Genomic DNA, 27,141 nt, shown 5'->3' with positions numbered 1-27,141 from the left:
TAGCTTTTGATCTTTTGTTGTATCCACTTTGTCTCTCTCTCTCTGTCTCAGCCTTCGTCGTCTGCTTCAGCTTCAGTAGGTTAATTTCATCATTTCCCAGGATGTCTACTGTATAAACAAACCACAGTAATTAAACTGTGATCTTCTGATAACGAGAGGGGGAAAAAAGATGTCTAATCAAACAGGGCTAATGTCACAGATAATGGCTATGCTTACTGAAACAACACATCACCATCAGGCTGCCAGCTGCGTTTTTCATCATTAACTCAATTTTGAGGTTTTGTAGGTGAGAGAACAATCTTGATTGATGAGTGTGAGACCAATGCAAGTGGCTGCTGCCTAACCGAAATACTCATTGAAAAAGAGATAAGTAAAAAGGAAGAACTATTGAAGCAATCTCAAAGGTTGTGGTTTGATGACCGATGCCTGGTTACATGCACATCTGTCAGCTGAAGCATTCGTTCATAACTCTGAGGACAAGGAGCATGTGGAAGCTATTGTATCTTGCTAAGCGCATAATATTGAAAACACCTCTTAGATTAGACCAGCCATGCTGTAATAATGTTTGAAGGAAGAAGGCGGAAAAGACAGCTGTAGAGTCTTCTCCACCTCCAGAGGACAGGCCACTGTCAGTATCCACAGCAGATGTGAGAAGAATACTGATGAGAATGAGGATAAAGCTATTGGGCCTGATAACATCCCTGGCTGTGTACTAAAACATGTACCAATCAGCTAGTTGATGTTATTAGTGACATTTTCAACATATCACTGTCACAGGAGAGTGTTCCCATCTGCTTCAAGACAGCCACCATCGTCCCTGTACCTAAAATGTATTTCAGACAGAGCCAATGTCATCTCCGCTGCCCTCCACTCAGCCTTCACACACCTTGAGAAAAACAACACCTTCATCAGAATGCCCTTTAATGATTTCAGGTCAGCACTCAACACAATCTCCCCCATGAAACTGAATGGCAAACTGCAACTGGATATTGGACTCACAAACAGACCCTAGACCGTGTGGATTAGAGGTCACACCTCCTCCACTCTAGTTCCCTACACCCGAGCCGCCCACGGTTGTGTGCTCAACTCCCTCCTGTTCTTGTTAACTTTACAGAGGACACCCACCCCAGCCACAGCCTGTTCACCCTGCTGCTGTCAAGAGATACAGAAGTATCTGCTGCCGTACTACCGGACTACAGAGCAGCTTCTTCCCTAAGGCTGTGAGACTTCTTCCTCAGCGATGCACCATGTAAAATAGTTTACTGTCCACTGTATGTATATAAAATTTTAGCATAAAGGGAACTGCAAATTGATCTCGTTATACAACCCTGTGTAATATATCTACCTTGTAAACTGAAAAGAAAGGTGTATGAGCAAGCAGCCATTTTGCCTTGCTCAGATCAGGCAAGATTTAGTTTGGTTACTCGCAGAACAACAACAAAAGCATGGCTTTCTTAAACTTGGTATCCTCGTTCAATAAGCTATGCACATATGGCCTTTAGCCTACTGTGCAAAAAGTTGAAGAAGAAAGACATTTTGAGTAGTTGTAGTCTCAATTCCTACTTTTAACAGGATTGTTCTTCTCGCACATCTGCTGTCATAAGTTGTGGGCTCGGAGGACAAATTATTTTTTAGTGGAACTCTAAATCTTCAGATGGTTCCCCTGACGGATTACTATTACATTGGTATGATGACAAGGGTCCTCTACCCCTTCTGCTCCAATAATCATACTCAGTGTTAAAGTATGAATGGTTTATTAACCAATTTTCTATAGCAAGACAACGACACATATCTACACTTTAATAAAAGACAACTTAATGTTATAATCCGCAACATTTTTTTGATCAATTTCTGTGACTCATTTGGGGGTGAGTGGTCACTGCACTGCATTTCAATGATCTGACAGCAGCTTCTACACCAAAAAATGAATAACCATGAGTTTTTTGTTCTGTGGCTGAAGCGCTTAAATATAGCAGAATGACAGAATTTCAGTCTGTGCAGTGCACTGATCACGTCTACAGAGAGAGTATTATTTTTATATATATATTTTTATTATACAAATTAAACATAATTTGTGTGTTTTTGTGGAAGGCAGTGGTAGCAATGAACTGGTTACTTTTTTCTTGCAGTTTCTGCTCATAAGGTGTGCATTCTTTATCTTCCCAGTATAACAAGACAAACATTTGGTAATTATGAGAAAAGTACCTCATAATAACAAAATAATTAAAATGCTTAGATGTAATTGTGAGATGAGGTGGTAGAGTTAATTGCAAGAAAATTATTGCAGTTTTCTTCTACAGGGTCGAATCTATGCTTTAGGGCAGGGGTTTTCAAAGTGTGAGGCAGGCCTCCGTAGGGGGGCTCCAAACTGTTTCAGTGGAGGCTCAGTGAATGGAAGTGAAACATTCACTGACTGGGAGGCCCGCAGTCTCAGACTTTGAAAAGCCCTGCTTTAGGGTATACATAATTGAGAAATATAAACAAATTGAGATATTTAAAAGTTGCGAATTATTACAATAACCTGAATTGTTGCTGACAACTAACATAAAACAAAACACTATTGCTCAGGGTTTTTTCTCAGTAAAATTTGACTGCATTTGCAACAAGTCACGGTTACATTTCATCATAAGCATGTAATGTCACGTTTCAACACTCATGATACTATGAGGAAGACTGCTGAAATAAAGCTACATTAAGCAAATACATCAGCACTGACCAATGCAGAGCAATGAAAAACCATTTGAAGTCACTAGTATCATAAGTAACAGAGAGTGTATACAATTCTTCATCTCAAATTGCCAAAATAATTATTTGCCAGCAATAACAACATTATAATTATTTGTTTAAAGGAGAATAAAATAGTTATTTTCAACCAGAGTCCTGTTTTGTAGTGAGGCAGTTACAGAAGCCCTAAGCGGCCATCGACTAAAATATTTTTTTACTTTGTTTTCCCGTGATGACGGGATAATTATCTCTTGATCTTGAAATAACGCATGTTGTTTTCCCGTGATAATGGGGTTGGCACGAACATTTCTTAATGATAATTTCAGTATTGTTTTCAGTGTTACTGGTTAGTTCAGTAGGTAGAGCACAAGACTTATGATAGTAGGGTTGTGTATTCAATCCTCACTTATGACCTATTTTTTTCTTTTTTATCTTTTTCATTATCCTCTTCAACAAAATTCTTATGTAGAGACGGTTTCACATGCTCACAATAAAGCACGTTGGAGGCTGGACTTTTCATTCACCCATCATTCCCAGGCAGAGGAAATTCATCATTTTCGGAACTTACGCAATTTCGGAACCTTTGAAATTGCCGTCGGGAAATGTGTGATGGGATTCCCCTTAATCACTTCATAACAACTTTGTTGAAGAGGATGATAAAAAACACACAAAAGTAGTAGTAAAGTAGTTGCTTGAGTCAAACCCACAATCCTTAGATTATAAGTCCTACACCCTACCATCTGAGCTAACCAGTGCCAACTGCTGTATTTAGCTATGGTTTGTTATCTCGAGATCACGAGAAAATGATCCCGTTATCACAGGAAAATGGAATAAAAAAATATTTGAATCGATGGCGGCCTTAGGGCTTCCGTAGGCAGTGCTTTCTGTAAAGTAAAAGGGACAAAATAGGAAAGGAAGTAATAATAACTTCAGACTCGATTCTGTGGCGGTAAGAACAAAGAAATGAGGCTCAGATTGAAATGAACTAGTTCTCCTTTAAAGACAACAAATAATACGGTCACGACTTGACGGCGATAGAGGCACACATTGTACTGTACATTCATACAAAACACATACTTTTTATACGGAAAAGCATAAAAAAAAAAACACAACTCACCACATACAAATATTTCACAAACTTCAATATAATGATCAGACAACAGCTTAAAAATTCACATTTTTCACATTCTTGTGTAAATACTTTCATGAAGTCTGAACATTCAGAACTGTTGGTAAGAATAATTATGGAGTTTTTTTTCTTCCTTTGCTGGGAACCTTTGCCTTTTGTTTAACGATGTATAATTGTATTAAATGTATACATAACCTGCTATCACAAACGGCTGGACTCCAAATTCAGCTTTTACTGCAACTAGCAGTACACTCAATAAGTTATTTTTTAAAGTATCTTTAAAGAGTCTGATTGATGGCAAAATATTAACATGCTTAATTTTCAGCAGTGAGTTATAGCAATACTCATATAGTACACACATACAGTAAGGGTTTTTCTCACTCTTGTTAGTAGTCTTGTATGTGTGTTGCTGTGTACTGAGTCAGATGAGACATACTGTTCCTGTAGCTCATGTAGTCGTACTCGTCACAGTATGGTTCCACTTATTATATTGTAAACCCAACATCACACAGGCTAGTGTATTGCTTGGTGCAGTTTCAACACTTCATGTGCGCACAAGCAGCGAGTTAAATTAAGATGCAACACAGGATAACAGCATGCTGGAAGAAACTACTGAAACACCAACAGAACCAACAACTGCAATAGATGAAAACTGTCCTGCTTTCTGATAACACATTATAAGAAGGCATTTAAAAGAACATTATTGAACAGTAAAAGAAAGCCTGATTGCACCTTACTGTGCAGCTTCCATTATTTTATATATATTTCAATTTGCTCATTCTCCAGCAGCCTGTTTATTTATGTGTTACAAATGTACACTGGATTTTGCCTCTGGCTTGTGGCCAGTTCCCAGGAAACATTTTTCTTACGTGTTACATAATGGGAAAGCCAAATGCAGTTTCAGTACTTTCAGAGCTGAACTCGGAGCCACATATAGAGTCAAACAGAGTTCAATCAAGAGCTATTCCATTGGTGATTCTCTGCAGCCTCATTCATGGCTTCAGGGGGGAAACAGATGCAGAGTGTAACCTCTGTGTCACACAGTTCACAGTTAATACTTACAAATGAAAACTATGTCATACTAACTAAATTACAATCACCATGATGTATTTTCAGATTATCTCCACTGTGAGATGGTCTCACCATCTTAACAAATATTTTAATTGAAAATCTCCAAGTAGAACTGAGTCATGTCGTTATCACTTGTTTGAACTGAGTGACCGAGACCTTAACGAAAACAGCAATGCACTGACTGTGTTTAAATGCTAATCTCAAACAGAGCTGAATGTTTGGGTAAAGAAGGAGGGACAAATACTTACAGAATTTCATTATTGCAAAGGGATGCTGACTGGATAAGTGGAGAAAATATCACTCAATGGCAAAGTGTAATTTAGATGATCATACCGTACACTGTAAGCATTGTTCAACTTGTGAGTTGTTTAGGCTTCTCCTGATCATGAGCAGATTATGAGACATGGGGCCCTTGGACCCAGACATGTAAAGGGTCCAACACCAGGACACTACACATCACAGACCCAGTGGCTAACGATCCACCTTTTGGGATATGTGTGAATGCACTGCTCTTTGTGAAACAGGCCCCGGAACCATACTGACACTCCTTTCCACAGATATAATAGAAAATACTTAAAGATAATACACAAAATCTTATGGGAAACATTGGGAAAAAACCTGTTTCACATACTATAGTTTCTTGAAGCAGAGCTGTTCTGCTGTAAAACAAATTTAAATTGCTTAGGTTTTTTTACTGTAGTACTTTGATCACGCCCTGTATCAGCTAATTTCCAATATTAAAGAATCAGGAGAAAAACAACCATAATAGATTGAGCTGTGTGACATTTTAATTAGAACTGCTAGAAACATTGACTTGCCCAATTAGCCCGCTTAGTAATCCATCCATGCTCCAGAGTATCTTAAAAAAGTCTGTGATCCATCAAGTTAAAATATTCAATAATCTCTATATCCATGTGGTCATACCCTGCACCACTTTCACCTTGATACAATGTTTCTATGTCTAAATTAAGCAAACATCTCCGCACTGTTTTATATATACAGTGTATTATGCATGTGAACACATTTACTTTTTGTAAGTCTGTGAGAACACCCTTCAAGAGAACTCCTCAGGTTGAGCGCTTGGAGCCACTCCATTTGGCGTTTTAACACTGCCACCGTTGCATCCTGTGATCTCTGTATGGCGAGACGTGATGTAGCTTCTCTTCCTAGCAGACAGGGAGTGCTTCCTTCCGGAGCCACCGGCAGCACCGCCACCACCCTCGACAGGGTCGTAAACCATCACCGTGGTTGTATCCATTCGTGACAGCGTGTACATGCTGCTCTGGCGCGTTGGGTGTAGCCGTGTCGAGCGTAGTTCCAACTCGTCGTAGCTGGACACCTTGATGAATGGGCACCAACGAAACGCTCGCTTGAAGCCAGCTCGAAACCTGGTGCCACATGAAGGGGGAAAGGGTAAGAGTTGGCAAACACAGGTAGTGTTTGGGAAGGGGAGAGATAATAACATGGAAAACAAACAAGTAAATCTGTCTGATGGGCATTTTTTTTAATTTGGCAGTCCTTTAATAACTTTTTGATAAACAATGCATGTTTTCTTTTCCAAGATGCAGCATACACCATATACAGTGCTGTACAAAAGATTGATTCTTCACCTGAGAAGAGATTGTATCCAGGTGTCCCTGAAGCATTTAAAAATTCAGTTAGTGATTCATGTCTAAATGTTTGTGCAGTGACGAAAAAGGGGTCAACTGGGATGAAAGTGCAGTATTTAGCATACACAACAGTAAACCGACAGTACGTGGATCCTTTTCTGAATGCACTGACACTGTATTCATTGATACACCAAACAGATTTAGACGCCTGGGAGAAGTAATTTCTTTTGAAAGAATTAAATCCATTTTTCATGAGAGGTTGACTATTCATTTTAAAAGACCAATTTTCTACAAATTAAATTCATAAAAACATCATATCTTCAAATAATTTCATGTCCTTTGAAGACCATGGACCACACAGTACTGAATAAAACTCAGAAACAAAACATGAAACATCTTCATTAACTGATTCATTTTCCTTTGCTATGTCATAAAGTTGGATTTTTAATTTTTTATCTTTGCTAATACATCCCAAATGTTTTCACCAGATATAATAAGCTCATTTCTTTTTCTTTCTCTCATCAGTAGGAGATAACAATAAAAGCTCCAAGCTCCATAATTAATGAAACCATGCCTCACTTTTATTATGTAGTAACACATAATGAAACTTAATTACACTCAACAATGTGACATAATAATGAAATAATTTCACTTTTGTTGTGTCATTTGGTAGCAGTCTCAAAGTGGTGACGTTTAGTAGTAACATTTTGTTTTTTAGATTGGCAAAGCTATACTCTGTTGTTACCCACCTGCTGTTGAGGCAGCAGTAGATGATGGGGTTGTACATGGTGGAGCTCATTGCCAGCCACAGCACTGACAGGTAAACCTGCTGGATGTACTTCCACTTGATCAGACGCTTGTTGAGACCTGTCACAATGAAGTAGACATGATAAGGCAGCCAGCAGAGGGCAAAGGTCACCACTACGATGATCATCATCTTCACCACCTGCGAGAGAGGGAGAGAGAGAGAAAGACAGTGAACAATGAAACATTAACAAGCTGTCACTGTGATTTGTATTTAGAATTTCTGGAAGCATTGGTTCAGATTCAGACAATTTTATTGATCTGAAGAGTGCCAATTCATTTGCACCTTACCCAGTCCATACACATGACTCAAAAACTCACAGCAAGGTACTTATATGCCACAGTCAACATACACAAGTCAATACACGGAAACATTCATATAAATAACACTGGCCTGAGGGCATTACAGTGAATTCACTGGACAACACATGGTCAGATTGACTGATAATTATTTTTGCTTCCTGGACCACCTGTTTCTTCCAGAGAGAGCACAAGTCTCTTTGCTGGGCTCCAATGATCTTAGAACAGACTTTCACAATACTATTTAGGCTATTCTTGTCCTTAACAGACAACCCATTAAACCAGCAAATAAATGAGAAAGTTAGAAGACTTTCAATGAATGATTGATAAACATAAAAAAATAGAATCACAGACAAAAAAAAGATTCTCATTTTGCACTGTTAAGCGCTGGCAGCAGTAGACCAGCAACTCTGTTCTGGAAAGTAAAATGAAAAGGTAAAATTTTTAATCAATGGAGTCTGGTGGCTTCTGTTTCTGGTGGGGAAAAAAAGGATCTTACTATTTAAAAAAAGGTCGGTCTCTATAAGGATCCTTTCCACAATGTTGTCAGACACTTGTAATAACAATCTGAGCCTGTCAGTGGCAAAAACACTTTAGTGGACGTACTTTGAGGGGGTGAAATTGCCTGCAAGGATTACATTGCAGCCCTGTTTTGCTGCTTCCAACTGCAGAGTGCGCGCTCAATACTGGACCAATTTCTAAAAATGTCATCCCAATTAAACATGTAGAAAAAGAAACATGGGGAAATAAGGTCCAGTTTGAAAAATACTTAGGTTACACCACAAGTGTTAAATTCCCTACCCTGTATACAAACCAACGGCCTTCAATTGTCCTGGCACTGCAGGAAACAGATGATGGATAGCAGGAACCCAGAGGAAAAATCTTTTGCTCAGAATAGTCTTTTCTTTAACTCTTGAGAAAACACTAAGATCTCAATAGTATATCTTTGAGATCACTCCAATCTGAATTGTTGCTCCTAAAACCCCTTAGGAGAAAAGGATGAGATGAAGTGAGATTGCGGTTTTGAGACTTAGGTAAGACAAATGGATACTGAATTGAGATTACAATAGGATAAATGAAAGTAAAAGATGAGATCTCATCATTGTATCTTTTTGAGTTCATTACTATCTGTGCTCAGAGAACTGTGCTGGAGGAGACCCTGAGCTGGATTTGAACCCCACTCCTGCTGTTCAAAGGACAGCAACACTACCACTGCACCATCCAGCTAAAATTAACAATGAAGGACTTATTGTCTTTATATAGAAGAGAGAAGAGAAATACAATATCCACATTTTAAGTCCTCATAATACTACTCAAGTAAAAAGGTATAAAAGTATTTCATAGTGAATGTACTTAAGTATCAAAAGTAAAAGTGCTTATTCTGTATGACAGATACTTGTTGTGTATCAGTTCTTGCGTGCATTCGGTCATTAATGAATTAACGTTAATCTCTAAACGTCATGTCAAAGTATTGGTGTTCCAGTTATGCTGGCTGTGACTACCTTAACTAATTGGAAAGCATGACATTTGAAAGTGCATTATTTTCAATGTCAAAATTTAGTTATCTTCCTCAGTAACTTGTAACAGATAATTAACAATAAATACATTAAGGATTTGAAATTAAGGGGAGTAAAAGTACAAACCCCCATAAAAAAAAAATACTCAACCTCAACATTTGACGTAAGTAAAGTACTTGAGTAAAATAACCCTTAAGTGGGGTCACTAAGACAAAACTGAGAAATATCTTGGAGCTTTTTTTCTGATCCACATTCTGGACTGAAATTACACTTATTTAAGATACTGTAGAGATCTCATCCTTTGATCAGAGTAAGACAGATGAGTTATTTGCTCCTGAGGCCAATATGAGAAAACTGAGACATATTTGAGAAGAATCATGAGATCCCAGGAGTCATAGCTGAGTTTTCTTTGAGCTCTTTCTCTGATCTCATGGTCCAATTTTCAGGAGACTTAAATTAGACTTATTTAAGATCAGTTAGAGATCTCTTGTTTTGATCAGAGTCAGACATAAATGAGATTTTATATTGTTGTTTCACCTGAGATGAATTTGAGAAGTGGTAGAAAAGGCCTTTAAAAGCAGCTCATTTGTGTCTAGGAGAAAAGAAGGAAACAACTATGAGATCTCATCTTGGATTTTGCTTTCCTATGGGAATGTATGTTCTAAAACACATGCAATTTGTTTAAACAGAATCTAACATTTTTAAATAAGCCCAGTGAAGACAATGAAAATATACAGGTAAATCATTACAATCAGTAAGCGCTATAATCATAAAAGCTTTTTTTAACTACGAATTTCCTTAGAAACAAAGGGGGCCATAAAGCGGACCTGATCATCAGAGCATCTTGTGAGGGAGAGATGTGAAGTATGACGGACAAAGAATTGGTTTATGGATAGTTAAAATTAATGCATTAAGTTTGATCCCTCTCTTCAGCCACACACTCTTAACACCAGCTCCCTGCATTACTTTTGCTCGGTCTACACACACCAACAGTTGCTTTTGGATTTTTGCATTTCCATTACCTAGACTTATATCGGCCTGCCTGTTAGGCCGCATTGTACCACATAGTATTAAAATAGAGACAAAAAAACTGCAGTTGAAAATCTATTGGTATCTGCCTTGAATCAACTGGCCCTGATATTGGGTGGGGTTTTAATATGATTGGCTGTGTCAATCAATCACACTCTCAACACTCAGTGCCGCAAAATTAAACACCTAGTACTAACACCAACATGGGTGAACATGAAATAGACAGCAGAAATGAGGCCCCAGAGCCCAGGCAAATTATTCTGTTACTACAACAACTGCTGCCTACCTGCCTGCCTAATGGAAAAGTCTTCCCCTGACTAGTCCTACTAGGACTAGTATACTAATAAAGGTATATTAACAACCATTATGTACTGATATTAAATACCGTCATTTTAAAATTAATAATGTATGTTTTTTAGTAATGTTTTTTTGTTATTCAACATAATATCCCAATTCTAATACTAATCCTAATAATTCATCTAGGCTGAGGATAATCTGTTGACAGAGATAGCCAGGGCCAGGAAGTCGGTGCCCCTTCAAATGTAAATTTTTTTCACAAGACCAAAAGCACTGAGTGATTGTTTATATCTTTTCAAATACATTTTTTATTGAAATGGCCTGTTGTGGTTTTTATTGTTGTTGCCCTCAAGTGGTTTATTGTACTCAAAAGGCACATCTGAGGTGATTACTTGAGGAGAGCTATATAAGTGTTTCTAGTTTAGAAAATGTATTTTAATGTACTGTACGCACAAAATTCCCCCGACAAAGGCTTTGTCCAGAGAGTGGGCTGACCAGAAATTCCCGGGCAGTTTTTTTGGTAATTGTTTTTTTTTTTTTTTTTTTTTAAACCAACCCTATCGTCAGACAACAATGTCAATATAGAAATCCTCACCTTCTGCATTATTTTGCATGGCAATGATGCTAAGGTTAAGGTAGGGAAAGAAAGTTAATAAGAATTAGACGTATCCTTCAATCATGTTATGAGTGTTGTCGTTGCATAGTTAGTCCACCAGAGGACACTCTGCAAGTCCCCTGTTTGGAACTACAAATCCACCACAAAACAATCAGTTGACATAATTAGCTGCACTTTCACAGTACTATTTATAACCGAGGTCACTAATAGGTGGACCACAGTCCGGGTCAAGACCCAGCCTACCTATAACAGATAATTAATTAATTAATTAATTAATTATTAACTTTTGGAGCATTAGCACCGGCTTAACGGCCCAGGAAACTCAGACCAATTGCATGCGTTGTCAATCATCTCATCATGTGATGCTACTCAGCCAATGAAATCTGTGCATCTTATCTTCCGATAAACATTGCGACTCAAGACAGGGAGTGAGATAAACACAGGGAGAGAGGAAACAAAAGAGAAAAGAAATTTCATATGGCTTTTAATGAAGAATGCACAGATGCTGCATGTTCATGCTTCCCATGGGCAGTTTAAAACCAGTATGTCTCATATGGTCCGAGACTGTCGCGATTGTTAGCAATGTGAAGCGCCACCATGAGTCAAAGCACAAATCTTTTGAGCAAACATACCCACTCAAATGCAAACTGAGGGCACAGAAAAATACAAGCTTAACTGGCAGGAGAAGCTAGAGCTCACTTTTCTCACTGAACAAGAGAAAGTAAGAATTAAAGAGAGAAGGAGGTGTTAAAGCTGTTCAATTGTTAAGATGTGTTGACATTGTTTATAATAAAATTGGTTGAGACTTAAGATGTAAAATGGAGTTAAAAAGGGGAACTACAAACTAGTTCAAACTACACTTTTTAATTTTTCTAAAGTCAAGCACTTTATTTTGAGATACACATTTTTTAAAAGCTCTGTTATATATATATATTTTTTAAGCCTCTTTTACTTAAAGAGAATTCATATTATAATAGCATACTTATTTTTAATCTCACATGTTTAATGTGAAAAAAATGAAAAAATAAAATTTATATTTGAATTGTCTTTTATCTGATTTGACAGTCCGTTGTTGACAACATACTACATATAATGTAAGTTAGTCATTAAGATGTTCCAAACCTTTGCTTGACCTCTTTGAATTTTAATTAATACCCCTGATTTATAACAATATATAACTGCATTATGTCATGTTATCTTGGTGAGGACTCATAACTGGACATAACATATGTTAGCGATAATCTTTGTTCATGTTTAGTGTTTCTGAAAAGAAAAAAACAACAATAATATCAGCCAATATATCAGAATATCAGATTTCAAAATCCTCATATCAAAATTGGTCTAGGTCTTAAAAATACTATATTGGTAGGGCTCTCATAAAAATGCAAACATTAATTGCAAAGTTTATATCAAGATTTGAACCCTGGTGTCCATCTGGTAGCCAATTGACCAAACCAAACTCCACATCGTATCTTTTCACCTTGCAGCATATAGGGCACACTACAACCTGTGTTGTCATTGGACATATATAGTGAGGTGCAGACTCCAATAGATATGGATATATGGATGTAATAATTCCTACAATGAAAGGGAGAAAGGACAACAGTCTAAATGGTAATAAACGGTGTTTCCATCATTGTCATATAATGACATTTGATCATCTACCTGTAAGCCAATTTTTATTATTTTTAAATGTCTTATGCATCGATTCCATCTTTCAATCTGTCTTTCTATTTGGAAGTGAACAGCTGTGGATTATCTCTGGGTGGTAACTAGGGATACAATCCATAATACTGTGTGGCCGCTCAGAGGCAGGCTGGAGAGGCATGCTACTAGAGGCAAAACAGACATAATCGAGTCCCTCCTGAAACCCAAACAGAAGTCCTGGCTTCCTATGTTAAGAGTGCATGTTTCAAAGACGTTTACTGCGTAACACAAGCCATGCTGTAAACTGTGCTAGGTGGCTGAAACTGAAGTGAAGTAGACAGTATTTTCCTTTGATGACAGTGACTGTGGACATTGACTGAAGGCTCTGATTCTCTCAAGAAGACACAGGTGTTGGAAGACTGAAATAAAGTAGTTTTTATATGGGTGTAGTCTAAATGTTTCCATTGTATGTGACACGCTCTGCTGCCTCTTCCAACAAGTACGACACTGAGGGGGAAGAATGCTTCAAGGGGAAGGTGAAGAGTCCAGTGTTTATTTTAAAGGATATGCACTGTATCACTCAAATATGTCTACAGTTCTATAATAGTAAAACTGAATTTCAGCTTTCATGTTTATAGTCGGCAAAACAGCTTGTTAATGAAGTTTATCTCACAGCATAACTAACAGCTGAGAATGACTGTGAATCTTATGTCAGCATGTTCTTTAAAGAGCCCATTTATTCCAGTTGGTAACTCTTGTAGTTCTAGCAAGTATTTATGGTAGCACGACAGTATATGTGGGATTGACTCAAAATAAACTTCAGTGCCATGTTCATAATAATGAAAACACAATGTACCCATTGCAACAGCGTGGCCATATACAGTGTTTTTTGGACAACAATGGCACAGAGGAATAAGCTATATACAGTTTATGTTAGTAGGATTACTTATGTGACAGACAGAAACAAGAGTTGTAAATCTTGTTGTACACTGCTCTTGGGTCTTGTTTAAAACACAATCCATGTAACTTATAAGGATACACAGAGTATTTTATGAGGCTGGCTTCTTAAACATTTTAAGTTTGTCCTTTACCACAGTCTCTCCTAGAGACTTATTGTTCTGGCATTTACTGTAAGAACTATACATACTATAATATAATAATGAAGTGCCTTCTGATTGTGAACATGTGTCATCCCTCAGATGAGAGATTTAGCAAATGCCAGAGCAGAAATAGAACACACATCATTCCCCAAGTTCTATACAGTACAATCCAGTCCATGGGGGGCAAGATTTCCTGTATGATAGAAAGACAGAATTCATACCCTCCTCCTCACACAGCTACATAAACAATAGTGAAAGTATATCCTTTGAAGCACAGGAGGTTTAGGTGAGCCCATGCTGTAGTTTATATAAACATTAATGGACTGTCTTTAGGGCTATGAGCACATCCAAAAACAAAATACATTGAGATGTAGAAGAGTAAGATTTTCATCATGGGGGATAGTGACAATATCAGAGGACATATTTTAAACAGTGCTTTGTGCCTTCTGTCAACTGGAAAAACACAAGCAATCATTTCTCTTATATGTCAGTTTTTCTGTGACAGACTTCTACTGTTTGCGCACACAGAGTTTAAAAATTCAGTTTGACTGTCAATTCAGACTCTTGCAGAATGAGAGCAGAATAAAGCTGCACAAATACAGCCGAACAACAAAGACATAATGGCTACATGAAGTGTAAATGGTCTGTTTTTATTAACTTGTGTATGTGTTATACAGTTAAAGTGTTTTATAATAAAACACACAGATGTACAAAACACACAGCAGAGTTAAAATTAGATTATATAACAGAGTTGCAAAATGGAGTTTGTCACGCTTGGTAATCTCTGGCTGCACTGTGGCTCAAAGTGGCTTACATATCTAAAATATGCCTATAATGCTTTCCAATGTATCAGAAAAATACATCTTTAAAATATACAGGTGCATCTCAGAAAATCTGATCGTGGAAATAAAAATTCCCCCCCCATAATTTAAGTCAAAAAGTGCAACATTTATATTCTAGATTCATCAAACATAAAGTGAAATATTCCTTTTTTATTTTAATCTTGATGATGTTTACAGTTTACAGCTCATGAAAATCAAAAATCCACATCTCAAAATATTAAAATGAATAAAACAAATACAGAAATGTATATAATACGACCGTCTCAAAAGTTCTGAAAAATGGTTAAACCATGCACTTAATACTTGGTTGGGCTCCTTTTGCACAATTTACTGCATCAATGCGGTGTGGCAAGGAGGCATTCAGTCTGTGGCACTGCTGAGGCGTTATGGAGGCCTTTGACTTAAATTACGTAAAAAAATTTAACTTCCACAAATTTTCTGAGATGCCTGTATTCAAAATCTCATCGAGCCAGTGAAATTAGGCAAAAATGGAAGTAATGTGTGTGTTCTTTTTCCAGGTTTCATTGTTTAAAGCCCAGTGGCAATAATCTGAGTAATCCAGAGGCAGGCAACCAACCTTACCGTAACAAGAACAACTGCAGTTGTCCAAACAAGTAATAAAAGTAATCCTCCTAGTAGTAGTAATACGTAACTCCTGTTTTTTTAAATTGCATCTATAGTTTCCAGTGAAATTTATAATTTAATGTAAACTCCTTCTCATAAACAAAGCTCTTAATATTATGGGTCAATTCATTGTATTTCTGAAATAGTCGTGACTTTTCCAGAGCACTCAGGTCATCTGCTGACCTTTCAAAAACATCAGCTCCAAAACAGGAGTAGCAGCTTTTTGTTTTTACGCTCCAATTAACTTCCAGCTAGAGGATCTGAAAGGTGCTCCTTATATTTAAAAACAAAAAAACAAAACATTAACCTTTTTATTGTGTATGGCATATGCCTGTTGACCAGAATTAACCAACACAATTGGTTATTTCTTCTCAGTTGTGTCTGCAGTAGTATAATGGTGTATTTTTGGCATTGTTGCAAACATTTTTATACCTTTTTATATTTTACGGTATGTCCTATACAAATTAAATTTCCAATGACGTTAAGGTTAGAATGACTTAAGATTACACCAACAATGCATGCATGCTTCATATTGTTAGTTCAACATGTTCTAATACCTATAACAACAGAATAGGTTGTTTGCCAATGACTACCAAAAGACATATATGACCGTTGGAGAATACCAGCAGCACGTGGTTAATGTTGTGCGATGGTTGCAGTTTTGTTAGATTCAGGAAAAAAATCATGGTGTGGGTTAAATAAGTATTCATGTTGACTTTTGGTTTGGACTTGTCGCTCTTTATATTGCTTCGCCTGACTTCCGACCTCCTTTGCTCACATCATAATTACTAAGGCCACTACAAGTTGCTGCCTAACAATAATCTTAAATATCAGTCATAATAATCTGCTCGCAGTCCTACTACAGCCATATTGTTGGGGAGAAGTGTCTGTGTTAGTTTGATTGAATTTATTGAAATGAATGGAAGCAAATTTGAGTTGAGATCACAAACAACCTGCTTACTTACTGCTTGTCTCAGAAAAATGGCTACCTTGAGAAATAACTCACCTCACCAGGAAAATTACACAAATAATAAAAAGCTTATGCAGGATAGCAACAAAAGGGAAAGAAATCTTGTAAGCAGGACTTTGCGACACTGCAAACCAAGAAAAAGTATAGGCACATTATTTAACTTCAAATTTGTATATGTAAAGAAATATAAAGGCATTTCAGGTCACCAGTAAGTAATAAGAATCACTTTAACATGCAACAACATCTGCACTACTGAGAGTCAAATGAAATGAAAATAAATGACCTTTAATATTTCGCACTAACTATTATTTTTACCTTCCTCCTGGTTTATTTTGTGCTGTGATCAAATTGAGAGACCAGAGAAGTAATTCTCTCTGTGTTTGAAAGTTTTATCTACATTCCTAATGCAGAGGTTGTTTGCCAGAAGGCAAGGAAGAGGAGTAAGTTCTAACTACTGAGGGAACTGCACGATTGCACATCACATACATCTCCAACAGGATTTTCATGCCTACATATGAATGGGGATGCAAGTAGGGGGACTGGAATAGCAACTAAAAGAGAGCTATTTGTAAAATGACTTGGCTGTTTATGTGATGCTTATTAGCCTATTTAGTGAGATGTGCATCCATAATGCCCAGTCTGCATATTAATAGTCAATGTGAATCCACTGCTTCCCATCTACAAGAATAGTCTGTCTTCATCCTCTCATCAAAATTGTAGCCTAAACATTCACGTTCACCTTTGAAGGGAAAATGAGGCGGGGCCATCCAGCTCTGGACTATCGCTGCGTATACCGGTGTTGCATCAGTAGGTCGAAGTTGATTTGCGCCGAAACGGCTTTACAATTGCTTTCAGTGCTGCTCCATTCAGGTGCGCTGCATGCTAATAATAACTATGTAAAGAGGTCTCGTGCAGAATATAACGGAGTAAAAAGTTGATATTTGGCTTTGAATTGTAGCGAAGAGGAAGTACAAGTTGCATCAGCTGAAATACTCGAGTACAGAAACAGAAAAAAAAACAAAACCTACTTAAGTACAGTAACGTATTTGTAACTAATAGTACTTTGTACTAAAACTGGTTAAATTACAAATTTTTTGCATTTTTGCTGTACAAATTGATTTGATGTTCATGGCGTCATGATTCTTGTGTCTGAAAAACTACAGACATGTCTCTCACATGTGTCAGTGCTTTAAGAAGTAACAATATGAAGCAATACTGTTAGCCTGATGTTAGCTCTAAACTGCTGAGACACAAGTTTGTTAAAATGGCAGGGATGGGGTCATTTGAGCCAAAAGACCTGGGGGAAGCCAGCTAATTTTGTGTAATTCTACATTTGATTCTTACATTTTATCACCAAAATTATGTGATATTATGAATTTTAGACCGGAAACCATGATTTGGACAGAGCAGTGTGAGGGGTGTAGAATGGGAAGTCCATATGTCAGGTGGCAAGGGACACGAAGATCCACACGTTAACTTTAAAAGAAATACATTTATATGAAACAACTGGAAACATAAAAAGATCAACTTATAACAGAACAGGCCAATCAAGTCTTCAACATGGAAATAAAGACAAGGCTTGACCCCATGTAGCTAGGCTTTTTTTCAAAAGTCACATTTTGAAAACTGTTTATTCTAGATCCAGAGTGATTTTCCCCAGGGATGTACCACATCCTGAAACATTACGGTCATGTCCTCAAGTAAAAACTGGCTCAACTCAACACGCTCTCCCTATGTAGTGTTAACCGATAGAATATAAACTTTTGCCAATTAGTGGCAAAGCAAACTTCATTTATAAACCACATTACATTTCCTTTTATACATAGGGGAAAACAAAATGAGCTTTAGATAAATTAAAGAAAAAAAATAAATAAATAAACAAACCCCAACCACCACCATGTAAAAATAAAAAGGACCTCAGCCATAATTTTGACCAAACACTGCAGTCAGTTAAAGCAAGCAAAGGTATGCAATTGTATCCTTAAAATAACAGCTTCAAAATCATTTTGATGGTACACTGACTTGTAATAGGGTGAATGGCGTCTCTGTCATTACCACTCCGGGCTGGCAATGCCAGCTACTGCGCTATGTAACCTTGGAATCTCGAGTGGGACATTTATCACGACAACAATGTAATGCTTTACGGCACCAACACAATTCAGCAAGCAAGCTATAAGAAACATGAAAAAAAATATATACAATGTAAGTTTTTTGGAAAAAGCTAAGCTTGGTATTCTCAGCATGGAATTTCATTGGACAACAGTAAATAACAGGCTTTCACTCATTGGTGTGAGCTCGCCTACAACATAACCATCAGCCGTTTTTAAATAGTACAAAGGTTACATTAAAAAATAAATAAATACATTTTACCTTTATTTAACCAGAAAGAAAACTCATTGAGATTAAAAATCTTTTTTTCAAGAGCGTCCTGGCCAAGACAGGCAGCAGCACAATTTACAAGGTTGCATATATTAAAACATTGTCATAGGTTTGTGTGGTAAGCAGGTTGGTGGACCAAAATGCAAGACACACAGGCAGAGTGGTACAGTTCAGTGATTATTTAATGTAACTAAAGGCGAGCACACTTACAACATAGTTGCTGAGTCCAGGGAATCCAAAATCCAAACAAACAAGGTAATCCAACAGAAAAGTCCAGAAACAGGTGTACAATCCAAACAACTGATGAGGAACAAGCAAGACGAGACTGAGCAGACAACACTACAACACACTGTAATGACCCAACAAAGACTAAACAGAAACACCAGGTACTAACGAGCAGGGCGGAAGCAACACAGGTGACAGGGATCGAGATTAACGAGGCACAGGCAGGCAGAGAGAGAGCAGGGGAAAACCGAGAGAACACTTGACAGGCAGACATGGTGCAAAATGAATAACCAACACATACAGAAACACATGTTACAAAGTACCAGAACCTAAACAAGAACACAGAACTAGAACACAGAGTGTTCTAGCAGACTAGCAGACTAAACCAAAATAATGTAAACAAGAACTAGGAGCGAATATTAAAACGTGAACTAAGGACCAGGACTAAGAACAAAGACAGAACTAAAACCCAGACTCCCCAACAAGACACACAGACAGGATCATGACAAACATATAACATATAACACAAACATAAAACATATAACAATTTATGATGGAAATAAATAGTGAGTTACAAGGTCATACCACAAGTGATAAACGACAAGGATCGTCCAAGTAATCATTCATAACATCTACAGCCAGTGTGTACAACCTTCATGTTGCTCGGGCAATCGCTGCTAGATATACAGCTAGAGTTAATGATAGCAAATTTACTAGATACAAGGACATCGGTAACGTAACTATGAGTGGTCTTGCATTGGTTGCTTTCTAGCATGGGTTGATGGCAACAGTTTCATGCAACATTTGGCTGCTGCTGGTGAAACAGCCTCTCCATTATCCATTGTGGACATAACGTAAACTAATGACAGAGGCGAAGAGACTGAAGAGGACGCTGATGGAGGAAGCTAAGAAGACAAATGTTGGAGAGAGCTTCGTGAAATAAAAGGCTCCAAGACAGACGCCGAGCTGGCATTATTTCTGTATACACAGTTGGCTGATGTCTTGTGTAGTTGCACTTTCTTGATGTTTAGATATGTTAGCAAGACTTGCTAGTTTTTGACCATGTGTAATGTAATCATAACAAATGCACATGTACAACTTTCCTTTTTACGACAGTAGCAAATTACACTCTGAAACATAGGGGCACCAAATCGCATAAAAAATAAATCTTACACAATGTTGCTTTCATATTCAGAAGATATACATGTGGGAGTATATTTTTGTGTGAATTAATATGCACAGTCATAGACCCTCTGATGGTTTCCTACTTAGATTACATCCACCACAAATGGGCTCAGACAGAGCAGAGGGAATACGAGATGACATACAGACCTCAAATGGAGGATCTCTTATCTCTTTTTACCACTTTGATGTTTCATGATTGCTGGACTACAAAGCCCAGTGCGACAAAAACAGATATTCATTTGAAATTAATAATAACAGCAATTGTACAGTACCCAAAGGTTTTATAGCGCATGATTACTGGTGCTATTGTACTTAGATACAGTCTGTAACAGAATGTAACTGAATAAATATTTTTGATGTGCAAGGCCTGTAGAGAATCATGGTCACATTAACTGCCAACAAGCAGTTAGCTTAGCTTAGCACAAAGACTTAAATCGGGGGAAATAGCTAAGCTAGCTCTGTTCAAAGGTACCAACATCAAACTACCAGTACTATTGTGGCAGCCAAGAAATTGTCCTGCATATCGCGCATAACTCTGAGATTAGATGTTTGATGATAATTTTTCGGGGTAGTTAGCAAATGGTAATGTATGGTAATTATGGATAAAAGAAAGTGGCTTAATGTTAAAGAAAATTAAACCAATAAAAGATGTCCAGCTTGGAATCGTAAGGATAAAGGGGTTGCAGGAGGAGGAATGGAAGAAATCAAACCCTGCAGCTGGAGACCCGTGTTTTGTCATCGGTTTGTAAGGGTGTCGGGTGTGACTGTCAGCTGAGCACAACTACAGGCTCCAGTTGATCTTGGAAGTGAGGGACCTAATCAAGTAGTTGTACAGCAATAACAGTCATCTGTTTGTTTCGCTCTTTTGTGTCCTCGTGGTAACCTATTTGTGAATGGTTGGAATACAGTGTGAAGGCAGATTTAGTATTCTGTTATCCCTGTAGGATGTGTGACAGTGGCATGTGCCCATGGACTCAACTTTTGACAGTGAGAAGCTACCAGGATTGGTAATGTGAAAGACGGGGTTTCACAAACACTCATCTTCAAAGGAATACAGGGAGCTTTGCTAATTTTGAAGCTATGGCAGAATGGTATGGCAGGTATCTTCTCTTACTTTCAAAGTACCGACATGAGAGTGGTATCAATCTCCTCATTTAACTTTCAGCAATAGAAAGAATAACATCCATCCATCCATCCATCCATCGTCAACTGCTTATCCTGCGTACAGGGTCGCGGGGGGCTGGAGCCAATCCCAGCTTACATTGGGCGAAAGGTGGGGTACACCCTGGACTGGTTGCCAATCCATCGCAGGGCAGAAAGAATAACAGTATTTCCAAACAATTTGAAATTATTAATTTAAACCAGCAGTACATTAAGTGCATTATTTTGCTAATAATCAAGCAGTAGTGCATCTTTGAGGATTGAGGCGAGGCAAATGTCAGTAAGTTAGGCTCATTGTGATTCAAGCTAATATTCTTTTTAGCCAAAATACTACAGAATAATTCAAACATATTTTAACAAAGATGTGTGAGTAACAAGTCACCAATCTAACTCATTTCACCACCACAGCAGTTGAGGTTGCTGGGCAGCTTCAGCTCTAGCGCAGTCTGTCTCTGTATTAAGGCTGACACTTTTTTTTTCAAGGTTATGCCTTTATGTTACAGACAGCAAACATCTGCATTCATGCTAGTGGTTCACAGCAAAATCCTTGCTAATGATGAATGGAAAAAAAGACAACAGCTGCTCCTTGCTTTGAATCTGGAGCCTGTCCTTCTATTAGTGAATGTTTTAAGTTTGTGAGAGAGTGAGCGAATTACTAGCTAGTTCCATCCTTTCTCAAAAACGTAACATCAGGGCAGCAGGGCAAGCAGATGAGATAAAATATTAGGTAAACTATCTCATGGCACAGGTGTTTTTTTCTTTTCAGTTACTATGGTGTGAGACCTTCCATCAGGTTTTAAAGTAGAATCTCAAGTGTTTGTATTCACTTCCACTACTAAAATACACAGGGTCAATCTACACCAAACTGGCCCATAGCAGCATGTCTGTGTAATCTAAAGGCTATTTCATGTAAATTGAACATGGAATACCTGAAAATAAAAAAGTGTATGTGTTTTTGTGTGTGTGTGTGTGTGTGTGTGTGTGTGTGTGTGTGTGTGTGGGGGGGGGGGGGGGGGGGGGGGGGGGGGGGGGGGGGGGGGGGGTGCAAAGTGGAGAGTGGCATTTTCTCACTAAATATGAAGGTGAAAACTGTATTGCAGGGACTTGTTCTTTTGTTGGTAGGAAGCCTGTGGGAGGAGAATGTGCAATAGGCAGAAAATGCTTCATTGACATGTGGAGGCCTGCAAGCATCACACCTAAACAGCATGTCATCATTTTCACCTGTTGTTACAACCCTGTCTCCACATATGTTTAGATACAACGTTGTTGTTTCGAGGGAAACGTTAATTGCTGCCTTGATTATATTCAGTCATGTTTTTAAAATTCAATTGTTTTTTTTCATGTTTTTATATTGCACACAAGTGGTAGGGTAATAGCTGGATTAGATGGTAGGTTGTACAAATGCAGGACTTTGTTACCAGAGATGGGAGGTTTGCATCCTGAGTGTGGTTACATTTAGGCCACAAAATCATCTTGGTTAAGGTTAGAGAAAGAGTTAGGTTTTGGTTAACGCGTAAGGTCTAAATACACACACTTCTCTTTTAATCAATACAGCGATATGAGTATATCTGCCTCCTGAAGTATCTTTTTAACCTTCAAGATTTCTTTATTCCATTTTATACATATAATTACAGTGATTGTGTGCTGGGCTCTGAGTGCTGCTAAAAACACACATCCTGTCTTGTGCTTCAAGTTACTTTTGACTTTTTCTGTATTGAACCAAGACCACAAACTTTTCCCAACCTTAACAAAGTGATGTCAGTGCCTAAACACAGCCATAAAAAACACAGAACTTTGTGCTTTAATTACTACAACTAAATATTGCTTTGCAAGAGCGAATATTGTAGGGTACAAATTAAAATATGTTAGGGTCACCTATTGTGAGGTCACCAGACTCTACTAATATTACGGTAAAGGTGTAATTTGTTCAAAACATTTGCCGGAAGTGTTGGGAAATGATGAAACAGGAGTTGAAAATGGAGGCAGAGAAGAAATGAGTGTTTAGTAGTTCACACTTAGCTATCGAGTGCCGATTGGCAAGCGTCGATTGCTTCCCCAAGCAAGGGTTTTGTCGGCGAGCTTGGAGACTTGCAATTCAGGCTAAAAATCGTGTAGTGTAAACTAGACTCAACAGGTGTAACAAAACTAACAGTAGAGTGAGGAAGATGTCTGTACATGCCCACCCAGCCCTGAGAAAAGGATTAACCAACCAAAATAAGTGAAAATCTGGTGGCTTTACTGTTCATGTGAGAAAAAAGAGAACAATTTAAAAGAAGCTGAAGTAAATACTTTTTAAAGTAAATACTATACCGACTCAATGCGCCTTTCCATGAAAATCCCCAATACCACAATATTTCACATATAAATTAAAATCAGCAGTATTAAAAAGAAATGGGAGCAGACAAGAAAAACACATTAATTTGATGCTGATTTGCTTTTGGAAAAAAAGTAATGAAACTCACATGGTAATGAGCTTTTTAATGCCTACAATGGATATTGAGCTGGGGTGCAAATGACCAAAACAGTCTTGGGGCTTGCCCCAATACTAGATTTATGTTTCTTTATTAATCAGTGAATGAATATCATGATGAATACCCATTAGTTACCAGAACAGAGCCTAACTGCCAGACAGAGGACGGTCGCCACTGGAGTGTTTTCTTCATTCAGCCAGGGAGAAACCCGGGAAATTCCCTAGCAAAAGCCAGGAATCGGGCAGCTACCGTGGGGACCAGTGCAACCGGCCTAAGGCAGGCCAACGACACCAGTAAGGCAAAACCAAGGCATTTGTGGTTGAGTTGATGTCCAATAGTCTGTTAATCCATTAGCTTTAATCCTTCATCATTCCAGCCTAAACTCCTAGACTAATTTAACCGAGTTAGTATATGTATATATATAACCTGCGTTTATTAGTTCTCTTTCTCCCTATGAATCAAATTCTTCCCACAACAGAACAAATCAATTTACATTGAACTCATTACACTCATTGTTTGCCTCATGTTTGTTTAGCCATTGTTTATTCCTTTGATGTATATTTAACCGCATTTATATCCACCTTTAGTTAGTCAATAAATTTCACCGCAATCACAGGAACTGAAGAACAGAGGTAACAGAGGACTTACTCCTTCGATATGAGATTGACTGATTGATTTAAGATAATTGAGCGATTATTAACTAACTGATCACTAGTGAATAATTGTGTAATTATTAAACTATAACATTACTCAGGGGTCCGGAGACCCTGGGTGAACTGAATCTCCGGTGGTGCCCTTTTCGAGGTATGAATTAATATTCCCTGAATATTAATAGTCATAATTTGTATTACAAAAGTAGGTATGGTATGCTACAGTATATAGACATTTAATATTTGCAACAGCAAATATACTTTATTTGTATTTAGAAATTCTGTATATTAACTAATTGAAAAAGAAAATACATTAGACTTTTTAAAACCTTCCACATAGAATGCCATTTAATGCCTGTTTCACGGTCATGTAGGAAAGTTTAATGGAAAATCAGTTATATAATATGACCTAGAATTTCAGTACTTCACAGCTGTATATAACAATAATTCCTAAAGATATAAATAATTAAATCAACATGAGGGACTTGGATAAGTTGCACAAAATGGTAGATGGATTAACCAAATGAAAATGATTAATTTATTTAAGTTCTTGCTAAAGTCAACATTTTCCCAATTTGAGATGAGCTAGCTTCTGTAGCTAGCAGCGGTGACAGTGTTTGATACAGGTCTGATGGTGCTGATATAAACTCCACAAAAACAAATAAAGATTGAACAGCCTGCTGTGTGCATGATCCACCGAGGAAACAATCCCACTTTTAGTTTATAGGTGTGACGGCCCCTGAAAACCTGCAATCACATGTAAGTTTTATAACTAACATTTCTGCCTACACCAGGCAAGAATATTTAAGCCCTTCATAAGAGACGTTTAATACTTTCTAATACTTTTTATGAGGAAACTGAATACAAATGCTTTTTAAGAGGTTCCAAGACCTGCAGTTGTGAACAAAGACGCTCTTTGGAGTCAGTAGTTACAAGCCACTGCAAGAAAGAATGGGAAGAAATGTACTCGGCGGTCTGAATAAAAGCATGACTTACACCTAATTTTCCTGCAGAACAGAAAGACAGAAATTATTTTTTGTCTCAGACAATCACTGGTGAGAAGAAAGAGCACAGGAGGTTGTGTGAAAGCACTCACTCTCAAAAGAAAGCAGCCAACTCCTACTGTATTATAGTGTGGCTTGGTGAATGACCCTTAAAAATTGCTTCTATTGGGATTTTCATTATGGAACAAGCCTGGGCACTTGGCTATGCACTGCACACCTAAGCTTTTCTCTCTCAGGGCAGACAAATCTATTGACACCTGTTCAGTCTGGATTACAACAGCCATTATCACAGGTAGCACTGCAGTGGATACTACACCTGCCTTTGGTGTGAGAGACCCGGGTTCAATTCCCACTGTGACACATACACCAATGTGAGCAAGACATTTAACCCCTAGTTGCTCAAGAGGCCTATGAACTCTGACTATATAGCAATTGTAAGTAGCTTTGAATAAAAGCACCACCTAAATTAATAAATAATCAAAATGTTAATCTTTAGAGGTTAGCATGGCACTCACATATTCTGCATCTAAAGACTGTTGCATTTCATTTCTGTAAATAATGTAGAGGTAATCCATCCCAATCCTTACATCCACCCAAACACACACACACACACACACACACACACAAACACAGACACAGTTGTGTTTATATCAAACATTTTATGACTACATTTGGGTTACATTATGAGTACCCCCCCCCCCCACACACACACACACTAGAAAGGAAGATGGATGATCAGTGGTGCACAGGTCGAACAAAGATTGTCTTTAAGAGCTGTACGGCAGACTTAAGACAGGTCATTAGTGTTGCACTTCAGACTGACACTTCAAACACACAGTCCCACAGGCATAGGCATAAAATGGATCACCTGTGGTTTGGTGATTGCAGCAGAATGGATTTACCGAAACAATGGACTTTCTTTCAATAAAGATGATGAGAAATCATAGAAAGATGGGGCTTTTTATTGCTTCCTGTCACGTCACAGACCTGTGATGGCCGCATAGGAAATTTTTCATTACAATGAAACATGAGAAAATAATTGAGAAAGATCTTAAGAAATAATAACACTCCTCAAAGGTTATGTTTGTACAAAATTGCCACTTTCTGCTTCTTACGTCCGTTCTTTCATCCATTTAATTAGAGGGAACATTGCTGCTATCATCATTATCATGAGCCATACTTGGTCAGTTAAGGGGAAGTCTGAGACAAGCAAGTTGCAACCTGCCAAGCAGCTGAGTGAAATGGGCTAAGACACTTGTAGAAGATAACACTTCTGTATAAGAATTAAAGTTCCTTCCTTCTTAAAGGAGACCTATTATGCTTTTCCATGTTTTATGACTCTACAATGTTACAATGTTGGATGTTCATGTTAAACATGGCCAAAGCTTCAAATAATGAGGTTAAAGTATTTCAAATAAATCCCTGTGAGCAATAAGCTCAGATTTCCTCATGTTCTGAACATTCTATTTTGAACTACTTTTTCTACCAACGACTCTGTTGTACACAGGGCAAGATGGCGGCAGCAGGTAGCAGCTTGGCAGGTGCTGATGCTCTGCTTTTTCTAAAGACATCTGAAAAACCACTCGATGTAAGATCTGTCCCTAAAACCTGGATATCTTGGCCATCAAAGTCAATCAAAGTTAAGGCGTTAAATGTGCTTATTATATCGTTCTATTTGACGACGATCATCACTATGCAAATGTGTGGGAGTTGGACTGCTGCCAGTGAACGATCAATCTCACAAGCAAGTGGTACACTTAGGCCTGTTGCACCCCTCGACTCATGG

At 37.9% G+C, this 27,141-nt stretch overlaps 1 protein-coding gene across 1 annotated transcript in view; it reads right to left on the bottom strand.

Annotated features, from left to right (window-relative positions):
* Window positions 1-1,737: 1,737 nt before the first annotated feature.
* The window catches only part of tacr3a (tachykinin receptor 3a), a 47,018-nt gene continuing 21,614 nt past the window's right edge, over window positions 1,738-27,141 (bottom strand). Inside the window, exons 4-5 of the mRNA XM_046047697.1 lie at window positions 7,284-7,480; window positions 1,738-6,312 (exon numbers count right to left, since the gene is read on the bottom strand). Coding sequence (XP_045903653.1) covers window positions 5,979-6,312; window positions 7,284-7,480 — 531 coding nt within the window. The 3' untranslated portion in view covers window positions 1,738-5,978. The remainder of the gene's footprint in view (window positions 6,313-7,283; window positions 7,481-27,141) is intronic.

Source organism: Micropterus dolomieu, linkage group LG04 (assembly GCF_021292245.1).
Source record: "Micropterus dolomieu isolate WLL.071019.BEF.003 ecotype Adirondacks linkage group LG04, ASM2129224v1, whole genome shotgun sequence".
In the NCBI taxonomy this organism is placed as follows: domain Eukaryota; kingdom Metazoa; phylum Chordata; class Actinopteri; order Centrarchiformes; family Centrarchidae; genus Micropterus; species Micropterus dolomieu.
This window is presented reverse-complemented; position numbering and strand designations above follow the sequence as displayed.